The following is a 12,367-nucleotide window of genomic DNA, read 5'->3' on the forward strand; positions in this document are numbered from 1 at the left end:
GGCGCCCGCCACCACGCCCAGCTAATTTTTTGTATTTTTAGTAGAGACGGGGTTTCACCATGTTAGCCAGGATGGTCTCGATCTCCTGACCTTGTGATCCTCCCACCTCGGCCTCCCAAAGTGCTGGGATTACGGGTGTGAGCCACCGCGCCTGGCCAAAATCATGTGATTTAAACCATGTGAATGTGAATACCTATTCAGAAAATAAAAGTTAATAAATAAAGTTAATCTTTACAGCCCTGTAAAGCCCTACAATAGGGAAACATGGTTAATTGTATTTATTCATTTCTATGAGTCACATCAAGTACCACTTGTGTTCTGTGGAATGCACTTTGAGTAATTCTTTTCAAAATGTTGCCCCACCTGCTCTCCTCCCACTTACTCCAGTTTTCTTCTCTCTCCATTGTACTTCTAATGTTTGGGTTTAAGTTAGTGGTGAGAAAGAATTATGTGGAGAAAAACAAGTGATGGTATAATAATTATAACTTTTAATTCAGAATTTAAAAAAGTTTGGGTTGGGCATAGTGGCTCATGCCTGTAATTCCAGCACTTTGGGAGGCCGAGGTGGGTGGATCACTTGAGGTCAGAAGTCCAAGACCAGCCTGGCCAACATGGTGAAACCCCGTCTCTACTAAAAATATAAAAAAATTAGCTGGGCTTGGTGGCACGTGCCTGTAGTCCTAGCTACTTAGGAGGCTGAGGCACAAGAATTGCTTGAACCCAGGTGGCAGAGGTTGCAGTGAGCCGAGATCGTGCCACTGCACTGCAGCCTGGGTGACAGAGTGAGACTCCATCTCAATTAAAAAAATAAAAAATTAAAAAATGTTAATTAAATTTAAAATTACCTTCAGATTACCACTCACAGGGCCAGAGGTGTTGAAACTTGATTTTCTCAGCTTTGGCGTGTGTGGGCTGAGGGCTGAGGGCCTAGAGCTCCCAGGATGCTGGCTTCTTCAAGAATCCTACCCATTGGCTGGGTGTGGTGGCTCATGGCTGTAATCCTGGCACTTTGGGAGGCTGAGGTGGGCAGATCACCTGAGGTAAGGAGTTCGAGACCAGCCTGGCCAACATGGTGAAACTCCATCTTTACGACAAATACAAAATGTAGCCAGCCATGGCGGCAGACGCCTGTAGTCCCAGCTACTGGAGAGGCTGAGGCAGGAGAATTACTTGAACCTGGGAGGCAGAGGTTGCTGTGAGCTGAGATGGCGCCACTGCACTCCAGCCTGGGTGACAGCGTGAGACTTCGTCTCAAAAAAAAAGGAATCCTACCCTTAACTTCAGTGTGCTGTATACATGCAATTATTTTCAGTGCATGCAATAATGCAGAAAGGCTGGTAAATATTGCTCTAGGTAAAATGTAGTCTTTTTAAAATATGTGCTGTGTAAAAATGAGGATGGAAGACAAAGTAGTTGTGGTCTTTGGGAAAATCCTAGTGGCCATTTTGCTCCAATGTGGGAGTCCTTGGCCTTGTTTCTGCTGGGAGCCTTTTTAGAATGGTTGTGACCTTCTGTGTTCCTGGTGAGGGCACTCACCCAGTACCCCATAAACTTGCTCACTGACAGTGTCTCCCATACAAGCCTATTGGAAGGGAAGGAAGATTCACATTTTAGGAAATGATCTTGCATTGACTGTAAGTTACCAAGAAATAGCCTATCAAAAAACTTAGATGTGTCCACATTCTGTGGGAATAATGCCCTTCCAATCCACCTCAGAACTGGTATTACAGCCGAGAACCACTGTCCTACAAGAGTAAGTTAAATTTCATGTTGCGGCCAACTGAGGATAAGTTAATTTCAAACTACCAAATAAGAGAGATATTTTTTATAAGTATTAGTGGCAAGTAAAAAAATAATTTTAATAGTATTGCAGCATAGAAGTAAGAACTTTATCAAGTTCAATTTTTTTTTTTTTTTTAATTTTTGAGACAGGGTCTCTTTCTGTCACCCTGGCTGGAGTGCAGTGGCACAGTCATGGCTCACTCTGGCCTTGACTTTCCCAGGCTCAGGTGATCCACCCACGTCAGCCTCCCAAGTAGGTGGTACTACAGTTGTGTGTCACCACACCCGGCTGATTTTTGTATTTTTTTTGTAGAGATGGGGTTTTGCTGTGGTGCCCAGGTTGGTCTCGAACTCTTGGGCACAAGCAATTCACCCACCTCAGCCTTCCAAAGACCTGGGATTAACACGTGAGCTACTGCACCTGGCCTTAATTTCCTTTTTTTTTTTTTTTTTTTGAGACAGAGTCTCGCTGTGTTTCCAGGCTGGAGTGCAGTGGCCGGATCTCAGCTCACTGCAAGCTCCGCCTCCCAGGTTTATGCCATTCTCCTGCCTCAGCCTCCTTGTAGCTGGGACTACAGGCGCCCGCCACTGCGCCCGGCTAGTTTTTTGTATTTTTTAGTAGAGATGGGGTTTCACCATGTTAGCCAGGATGGTCTCGATCTCCTGACCTCGTGATCCACCCATCTCGGCCTCCCAAAGTGCCAGGATTACAGGCTTGAGCCATCACGCCCGGCCTTTAATTTTCATCTGAATTGATTTGTTGTTCTGTTGCGTGTGTCCTGGTGATCTGATGATGTTGGTAACATTGTCTGTTCTTTGTTTTCTGGAAAAGTAACTGAATTAGTATGTCAGTGTAGTACTATCTGAAGAAATCTAAGAGCTATTAAAATGCTTAAAAATAAAATGATCAATTCTTCTTTTGTTCTCTTGACAGGATAATTGAAGCTATCTGCATAGGTTGGTTCACTGCGGAGTGCATCGTGAGGTTCATTGTCTCCAAAAACAAGTGTGAGTTTGTCAAGAGACCCCTGAACATCATAGATTTACTGGCAATCACGCCGTATTACATCTCCGTGTTGATGACAGTGTTTACAGGCGAGAACTCTCAACTCCAGAGGGCTGGAGTCACCTTGAGGGTACTTAGAATGATGAGGATTTTTTGGGTGATTAAGCTTGCCCGTCACTTCATTGGTCTTCAGACACTCGGTTTGACTCTCAAACGTTGTTACCGAGAGATGGTTATGTTACTTGTCTTCATTTGTGTTGCCATGGCAATCTTTAGTGCACTTTCTCAGCTTCTTGAACATGGGCTGGACCTGGAAACATCCAACAAGGACTTCACCAGCATTCCCGCTGCCTGCTGGTGGGTGATTATCTCTATGACTACAGTTGGCTATGGAGATATGTATCCTATCACAGTGCCTGGAAGAATTCTTGGAGGAGTTTGTGTTGTCAGTGGAATTGTTCTGTTGGCATTACCTATCACTTTTATCTACCATAGCTTTGTGCAGTGTTATCATGAGCTCAAGTTTAGATCTGCTAGGTATAGTAGGAGCCTCTCTGCTGAATTCCTGAATTAATGCATTGCAAATCAATTCTTGCATACACTTCATAGAAAGACCTGATGCTACTTCATATTTATGTGTTTCTTGCTGGGTGAGCACTGCAGTGGCATTGTCATCATCTTGGTAGGGTAGAAATTATCCTTCCCAGCCGAAGGGATAAAACAGTTTACTTATTATGGAGTAAATAGAATTGAGACTGCAAAGGAAGAATAATGACTCCTAGAGTAAACTTTAGGACCTGGTTTTATTTGGACTTGTTTTCCCATTTCCTTGAATGATTACATATTTTTAAAAAATACCTTATTTGAACATTTTAAAACAGAAAGGTACAATTTTCCAAATGTTTTTCCATCTTATGAATTCAGAAGACGCTTGGAACTTATAGTGTTTTTTGTTTGAGAGTAACATTTTCATTTCTAAATGTTTTATAATTTCTCATATCAATGTCAGAAGTATCCTGGAAACATATGTCACATGCAGGAACTGTTTAACAAATACTTAAAAAATTTGGCCAAAATTTAAACTGTATAATAGAGCTAGATATAAGCAAGAATAGTATTTGAAAGACTTTTCCAGCATACTTCTCAATTCTTTGCTTTATTTTTGTGCCAATTATTCACCTTATTGTGCAGCTTCATGGAAGCTTGAGTATGTTCTCCCTTTTCCATTTTGGATTTATCTCTTTACTGAAATGACTCAAAAGGTATTTAAGAACTGATGAGAGCTTGTGTTGTTTAGCATCTTATTGGATAATATTCGAATTCGTTGCTGTTCCTAGGTGATAACTGTCCTAATATTTAGATGTCCAAACAAGAATACTTCCAACATAAAAATTATAATAGGAATAATTTGAGATGACTCAATATTACAATCTCTTCTTCTCTTAACCTCTTCCCCCAAACACTAGAGGTTTAATAAGACTTATCAGATGAAAGGATATTTATATAACCTTTTAGTACCAAAGTCATACTTATGTGTTGTCACTGGATTGTCATAAAAGGAAGAAATTAAATATTACTGTACTCTTAGTTGCTGTGTACCTAAGTCAATTTTAAGCCAGTAAAAGCAATGGATACATAATTATTTGATCTGATCTTTAACCATTGTGAATCACAGCTACAGAAAAACCCTTCTTGTAAGAATATTGACTAATACGCCATGTTAATCTGGCTAGATTATTAGGACTAGATAATGTAAAAGTGATGATTGTTTAGTAACTAAATTTTAGCAATAGGAATTAGAATTTCACTTTTTCAACCAGTTACCATAAAGAAATTAGTGTATATATAAACACAAATAATTAGTGACAGATTCATAAAAAATTGAATGTTGTACACAGTAATTTTGTCAGGGGTAGAGAAGACAGGGATTGGGAAGTGGTGGGTAGGATGAAGGACCTGGATATATTTATCAGATAAAGGGTTACCAGAAGTGTTCATTAAAGGAATTGTAGCCATCATCTAGTTCAGACCTCAACTATTACAGATAGAAAATCAGGGCAGGAGAGGATATAATTGTGAAGGAGTCAGGGCTAACACCTGGATCTCCAGAAACCTAGCCTAGCAGTTTAATCTTCACACACCTCTGGGTTCTGAGAAAAGCCTGGAAAAATCACACTTCTTTGTCATTGTCATGCTGAGGTAATAATAGCAAAACTGTTTTCTTTTCCTTAATTTCCTTTCCTAAGCTTATGTAATACTTTGGCCATTAAATATCTTGCCTTATCTTCCCTACTACTGCTGGTATGCTATTTCTTACATACTCAAAAGAAATTCGATTATTTATTGTATATTTATTGTATTCTAATATAATTGAAATAAATGGCATGGATTTATTTTTTCTTACCTATTTGGGTTAAAGCTTTGTGGTTCATGCAAACAATGTGCAGATGACAGCACCTCCATATTACTAATAAAAATATGATATCCATTAATTTTACTGGTACTGGTACCGCTTTATGTGAATATGTCCTATCTTCCCAAGTAAATTATAACTGTCTTGAGAGCTGGGATCCTCTCTCATGCATACACGTTTATATCCCCGACAGTGTCTGTTACAGACTTGGGCACAAACAGTTGACTGATTTGAGGGGAGAAACTTCTGTGTGAAGAGACAAGGAGAAGCATACATCTATAGTTTTACATATATATGTGTGTGTGTGTGTGTGTGTGTGTGTGTGTATATATGGCATGTACATGTGCAAATACACACACAGATTTCATGCTACTCTTAGGTAACAAGTGTAAAATCTCTTGTTGGTGATTCCAGACTTTCCACAGGACCAATTTTCATAAAGAAGCATGTTGGATAAATGCTAGTGGCAGTTAAGCTACCCATTTATAAGGAGACGATGAGACGTGATAGAGTAGTTCATTCATAAATGAAAAAATATGTATTAGGGTTTTGTCTTCATGGATGTTATACTTTTTAGGAACAGCATTTTCTTGTAACTTTCCCAGAGTGTTACTACTTTTATCACTATTTATCTATTTATTTTTTTTCTAGAGACAGAGCTCTGCTTGGTTGACCAGGCTGGAGTGCAGCAGTGTGATCATAGCTCACTGCAGTCTCCAACTCCTAGGCTTAAGCAGTCCTCCCACCCCAGCCTCCCAAGTTGCTAGGACTATAGGTGTGCATCACCATGCTGGTTAATTTTTGTATTTTTATTTTTTTTGTAGAGATAGGGGTCTCACTATGTTGCCCAGGCTGGCCTCAAACTCCTGGCCTCAAGCATTCCTCCCACCTCAGCCTCCCAAAGCTCTGGGATTATGGGCATGAGACACTGTGCCTGGCCTGTTGCTGCTTTTTAAACAAAACCATTAAGTATCACTTCTTTCTTAGCTGTACTTACAGACATCTCTTGTAACTCAGTCTTCGTGGCAGAAATGTTTTCATTAATATCTATATTGGTACCAGTAAGTCAGACATTATCCTAAATTAAAATACCCAAAGAGGAAAAAAGCCCTAATCTCTTAATCTTTAATCTGATTTTACCACACCTGAATTTACATGACTTGATCTAATCTGTAACTTGTTTTCTATTCTCTAAAATGGGATTTTTAGGGTTACAAAAACAAAATTAGGGAATACATTAGAAAGTGAACAAATTCAAGACTTTTATTACTGTATTGTCATTGTTGCTAATTGAAACAGTTGCATTTGTTCTTGGGTTTTTTAGTTACTTATAACTACCCATTTGTAGGTTCGTACTTTCTGAAAAGTTATTTCCACAATGGCTGTCAGTAAGTCAAATACTTTTTCTCTTTTTAAACCTTTGTCCAGATGTCGTGTGATCTGGAAGAGGTGGAGATGGGGTTAATTTGGATGTTGGTGTTGGGAGAATTTTTCCTATTGGCTTGGTATTTGCTAATAGCAGCTTATTTTCCTTTTTCCTTTTTTTTTCCTTTTTTTTTTTTTAAAGAAAACAGACAAAAAGATGCAAAACAATATTTGAAATATTAAAGCCTCAGGATAGAATTTCAGACATCCCTTCTGTCCACTTCACCTCTTTTCCATAGAAATGAAAAATAAAACATTGAAAGCTCCTAGCCCTTTATAACTATTCAGCTGTGTAGCTCCAAACTTAATGCATAGTGTCATAGAATATTTCGAGTCCTCTGACTCTTCATAAATGTACATTCCCTTATGGTGTGCAATATACAATTCAATCAAATATAGTCTAATCATTTTATAGGGTCATAGGAAGTTGGAACTAAGGGGGTTGTGGAAACCTTCTGGTCTATTTTGGCCCAGTTGTATGCCTTTTGTCCAATCCAAATGTTAGCAACCAGGGAACTCTGCTCCCAGTGGGTTGTAATTTAGCCATGGTCACTCTAGTGTCAGGTCAGGCCCAGAAGCTTGATTTCCAGACATTTGGCTTAGTACTCTGGATATACTTCCTTTAAGAATTTTGTAACTTCGGAAGGCATGGAAGATTTCTTTTAAAAATATTTTCTCGGCCGGGCATGGTGACTCACGCCTGTAATCCCACCACTTTGGGAGACTGAGGCAGGTGGATCACCTGAGGTCAGGAGTTTGAGACCAGCCTGGCCAACATGGTGAAAACATCTCTACTAAAAATACAAAAACTAGTTGGGCATCGTGGTGCCTGTAATCCCAGCTACTTGGGAAGCTGAGGCAGGAAAATGACTTGAACCAGGGAGGCAGAGGTTGCAGTGAGCCGAGATCGCGCCTTTGTACTCCACCCTGGGTGATAAAAGTGAAAGTCTGTCTCAAAAAAAAAAAAAAAAAAGAAAAATTTTTCTTTAGGGCTTTGGCGTTCCCCATGTGTTTTCTTTTTCTTTTTCTTTGTTTCTTTCTTTTTTTTTTTAAGTTTGAATTAAGAAGCAATTATTGCCGGGCATGGTGGCTCATGCCTGTAATCCCAGCAGTTTGGGAGGCCAAGGTGGGTGGATCACTTGAGGTCAGGAGTTCAAAACCAGCCTGGCCAACATAGCGAAACCCTGTCTCTACTAAAAATACAAAAAATTAGTCAGGCTTGATGACACATGAATGTAATCCCAGCTACGCGGAAGGTTGAGGCATGAGAATCACTTGAACCTGGGAGGTGGAGGTTCCAGTGAGCTGAGATCGTGCCACTGTACTCCAGCATGGGTGACAGAGGGAGACTCTCTCTCAAAAAAAATTATATATGTACAATAATATATAATTGACAGTTTATTTTTATGATAAAAATATAAAAGAGATATATATTGCTTTTAGAAGCCTTAGATGTCAAGAAGGAGGGCTTGAGACAAATGCATAAGGAACTCAGATTTTCTGTAGAATTTTAAAAATTACTTTATAGTTGTGCACCCATCCACATGTATACAAATAAGTACAGGTATTTGATAGTTGTCACTGCATTATTTAGGACATTCTCAGAACCAGGCTGAGAAATGTCAAATAACATGGGTTGAAGCTTTAATGGAATGTTCTGGAAAGTTCCATTTTGGTCAGGAAAAGTTGCATCCATTTACTTCTCTGTTTGTTCAGGGTTTTTTCGTATGGTGTTTCACTTCCTGGTTTTCCAGAGCCCATCTGCACTCAGAGGCCTGGGCATATCAGTTCTGCCTCTGAAAGTAGACTAATGATTTGCTGCCTCATTTGCAGTGAGGCCTTCCATAAATTTGTGAAATGTCATCCAGAAGCATGATTATATTGTCCCATTCTGTGGTTAACATATGCCCAAACTTTCAGATTATTCTGTATCTTCCAAATATTCTCAATAAGTACTGGACCTTTTGACTATCAGCATAAGCTCAATTGTCAGTTTACTATTATTTGCTTAGAAAATTGAACTTGATAATCTGCATTTATGCTGTAATTTAAACAAATACATGTTAAGTAGCTTTGGTGGGAATTCTTTGGTTTATCTTTTAAAATATCAACAAGACTGTACCAAATGTAATAATAACATTTAGTACATGAAAGTGAAGGGAGAATGTTACTTGGCTTTCACCTACCAAGAGTAAGTGATTCTATGTTATTTATATCTGAAAAAGTGCTTTGGTGTACTTATTTATGCAGCACTGTATTAAAACTAAAACTAAAATTTCCCATAATTTTATATTAGATAGGATCACCCCCACTTCAGTTATTTGTGTTATTTGGAAATAATTCTATAGTTCTGCCCATGACAGAGTGGAGGTGGTTTGTAGTGTGTATTGGTTTGCTTTTGTTTTGTAGTAGAGACGGGGTCTCCTTATGTTACCCAGGCTGGTCTCAAACTCCTGGGCTCAAGCAATGACATTTGCTGTAGTCATATTTGATTATTTGTTCCACTTAGGTATTGTTTTTCAACTGCATATTACAACCTCGATCTTACAACTCTGATGGAATTCCATGCTGTCTTTCTCTACAATATAGAGGACAAGATAATTTTACTTTCTTAGTAGAGAGTAATATTTATAGTTACAAATTCTGAGCTGTGATAAAAGTGGAATGTTTATTATGTGATCGCAGTGATGCACTTTTTTTTTTTTTTTTTTTTTTTGGAGACAGAATTTCACTCTTGTTGCTCAGGCTGGAGTGCAATGGCGCAGTCTCAGCTCACTACAACCTCCACCTCCTGGGTTCAAACAATTCTCCTGCCTCAGACTCCCAAGTAGCTGGGATTACAGGCGCCCACCATCACGCCCTGCTAATTTTTGTATTTTTAGTAGAGACGGGGTTTTGCCGTGTTGGCCAGGCTGGTCTCGATGCCTGACCTCAGGTGGTCTCTACCTCAGCCTCCCAAAGTGCTGGGATTACAGGAGTGAGTCAGCGCACCTGGCCCACATATTTATTTTTTAAAACCATACCTATGTCAGTGCTGTTTGGCAAAAAAAAATAATAATAGTAATTAAACCATACCCATGCTTTTATACTATATACTCTGAAGTAAAATGGAAATCATAAGATCTGTGTAAGGCTTAGCTTTCAGATCTATGTGAAGGTTGTTTATTTTTGTTCCTAGGACAGAGGTGGAAACTTCAGATGTTTTGCTTTGAGATAAACTGCTTAATCTCTTACCTATATTTTTTATTCAGTAATTCTTACCATTTAGAAGGCTCTTAAAAACAATAAATAATACAAAGCATATAAATTTTCTAGTTTTAAAGTTAGAATGATGGGTCATGGTTGCTTGCTTTCTAAGATTTGACTTATATTAATTTAATGAAAACCACTTTTTATTAGATTCCCAGTTAACCCTGTTTAAAAAGATCAGAAACTGGGCACACATATATTTGTGTGTCTTTTTCTTAAATGTATTTTTTATGTATGCATCTTTTTGTGCTGTAGTACGAGGTAGAGATAGGAACAGTATGGCATGTAAGAAATAATTAGGTACACCCCACTTCATGTAATAGGTGAGTTTCTAGACATTCGTATGGGAAAAAACGGTTATAAATGTCTCCATATTTTATACAATGATAGATATGTACAGGAACTCTGTTGTGTTATCAATCATCCCCTAAAGAAAATTTAAAAAAATATTTCATTTTTCATGCATGTATCAAAGAGCAAGTTCTTTTGAGAAGGGCATTCTTGTGTAAGGGTCAAAACAGAATCAGATTTTATTAAAAAGCCAGTATGTGTAAAATCATATTTGAGGAATTATAATGTTTGACCTAAGGATGAGGAATTTTGTCAACTGAGAAAGTGTGGTTTTTATGGTCCTCACAAAAGTTGTCTAAGGGGTAGCTGGGATGATAGATGGATACCTTCTTTTTATTCCCTGTTCTAGCTCTTTTCTGCTTTGCCCTTTCTCAGTTCAGCGACTCACACTCTATTCTGTTTAATCCCACAAGTGAGTGTTAAGCATGTCTTCACCATGCCAAGAGGCAACTGAGTGGCCAGAGAAGGAAATGAGGGTAGTTCCTGGGTACATGACTACCTTGACCAGTCAGTGTTGTTGGCACTGTGGCTCTGTAGACAAGCTTTAGTCTATCTAGGAAGAGTTTTTAGGGAAGTTTAAAAGTGGAACAAATAAATATGGGGTGGTCCTAACAATGCGTGTTTTTTTTTTTTAATGAGATATAATTCATACGCCATAAAATTTGTTATCTTAAAATGTACAGTTCTGTGGTTTTTAATATATTTATAGAGCTATATAACCATCACCACTATCTAACTCCAGAACATTTTCATGTACCCTGTGCCCATTAGCAGTCACTACCCATTTCCACTCCACCCATCCCCTGGCAACCACTAATCTACTTTCTGTCTCTGTAGATTTGCCTGTTCTGGACATTTCATATAAATGGAGTCATATGATATGTGGCCGACCTTTTGTGTCTGCCTTCTTTCACCTCGTGTCATGTTTTCAAGGTTCATCCATGTTGTAGCATGTATCAATACATCATTCCTTTTTATGACTGAATAATATTTCCTTGTATGGGTAGACTGCATTTTGTTTCTCCATGCATAAGTTGATGGACACTTGTCTTGTTTCTACTTTTTGACTGTTATGAATAATGCTGCTATGACATTCATGTACAAATTATCATGTGGACATAGGGTTACTTTTTCTCTTGGATATAAACCTAGGAATGGAATTGCCAGGTTAGATGCTAATGTTTAACTTTTTGAGGAGCTGCCAAACTGTTTTCCAAAGCAGCTGAGCAATTTGATTCCCACCAGCAATGTGTGAGGGTTCCAGTTTCTCCACATCCTCCCCAACTCTTGTTATTTTCCTTTTTAAAAATAATAGCCATCACAGTGGGTATGAAATGGTTATCTCCCCGCGGTTATGACTTGCATTTGCCTAATGACTAATGCTCTTAGTCGTCTTTTCATCTATTCTTTGGAGAAATGTCTACGTTTAAACCCTTTGCCTTTAAAAAAATAGGTTTTTAAAAAATTTGCTGGATTTTAAGAGTTGTTTATTCTGGATACTAGATCTTTATCAAATATACGATTTGCAAATTTTTTCTCTTATTCTGAGGGTTGTCTTTTCACTTTCTTAGTGGTATGTATCATTTGCAGCACACGTTTTGAATTTTGATGTTGCCCAATTTATCTGTTTTTTCTCTTGTCTCTTGCTTCTGATGTCATGTCTAATAAACTAAAGATCATGAAGATTTACTCCTATGTGTTTTCTTAAGAATTTTATTTTATTTTATTTTATTTTATTTTTTGGGATGAAGTTTCGCTCTTGTCGCCCAGGCTGGAGTGCAGTGCAATGGTGCGATCTCGGCTCACTGCAAACTCTGCCTCCCAGGTTCAAGCGATTCTCCTGCCACAGCCTCCTGAGTAGCTGGGATTACAGGCATGTGCCACCATGCCTGGCTAATTTTTGTATTTTTAGTAGAGACAGGGTTTCACTATGTTGGCCAGGCTGGTCTCAAAATCCTGACTTCAGGTGATCCACCCACCTTGGCCTCCCAAAGTACTGGGATTACAGGTGTGAGCCACTGTGCCCGGCCCTGTTTTCTTTGAAGAGTTTTATAGTGTTAATGCCTGTCTTTAGGTCTCTGATACATTTTGAGTTAATTTTTGTATATGTTATGAAGTAGGAGTCCAGTTTTATTTATTTA

The 12,367-nt window shown here is 38.6% G+C and overlaps 1 protein-coding gene across 1 annotated transcript in view; it reads left to right on the plus strand.

The window, feature by feature from the left end:
* Window positions 1-5,277, plus strand: part of KCNG3 (potassium channel, voltage gated modifier subfamily G, member 3) — a 77,150-nt gene extending 71,873 nt beyond the window's left edge. The window contains exon 2 of the mRNA XM_011935917.1: window positions 2,717-5,277. Within this exon, the coding sequence (XP_011791307.1) occupies window positions 2,717-3,362 (646 nt within the window). The 3' untranslated portion in view covers window positions 3,363-5,277. The remainder of the gene's footprint in view (window positions 1-2,716) is intronic.
* The last annotated feature ends 7,090 nt before the right edge of the window (window positions 5,278-12,367 follow it).

The sequence above is a fragment of the Colobus angolensis genome, unplaced genomic scaffold (genome assembly GCF_000951035.1).
Source record: "Colobus angolensis palliatus isolate OR3802 unplaced genomic scaffold, Cang.pa_1.0 Scaffold15, whole genome shotgun sequence".
Taxonomy (NCBI): Eukaryota; Metazoa; Chordata; class Mammalia; order Primates; family Cercopithecidae; genus Colobus; species Colobus angolensis.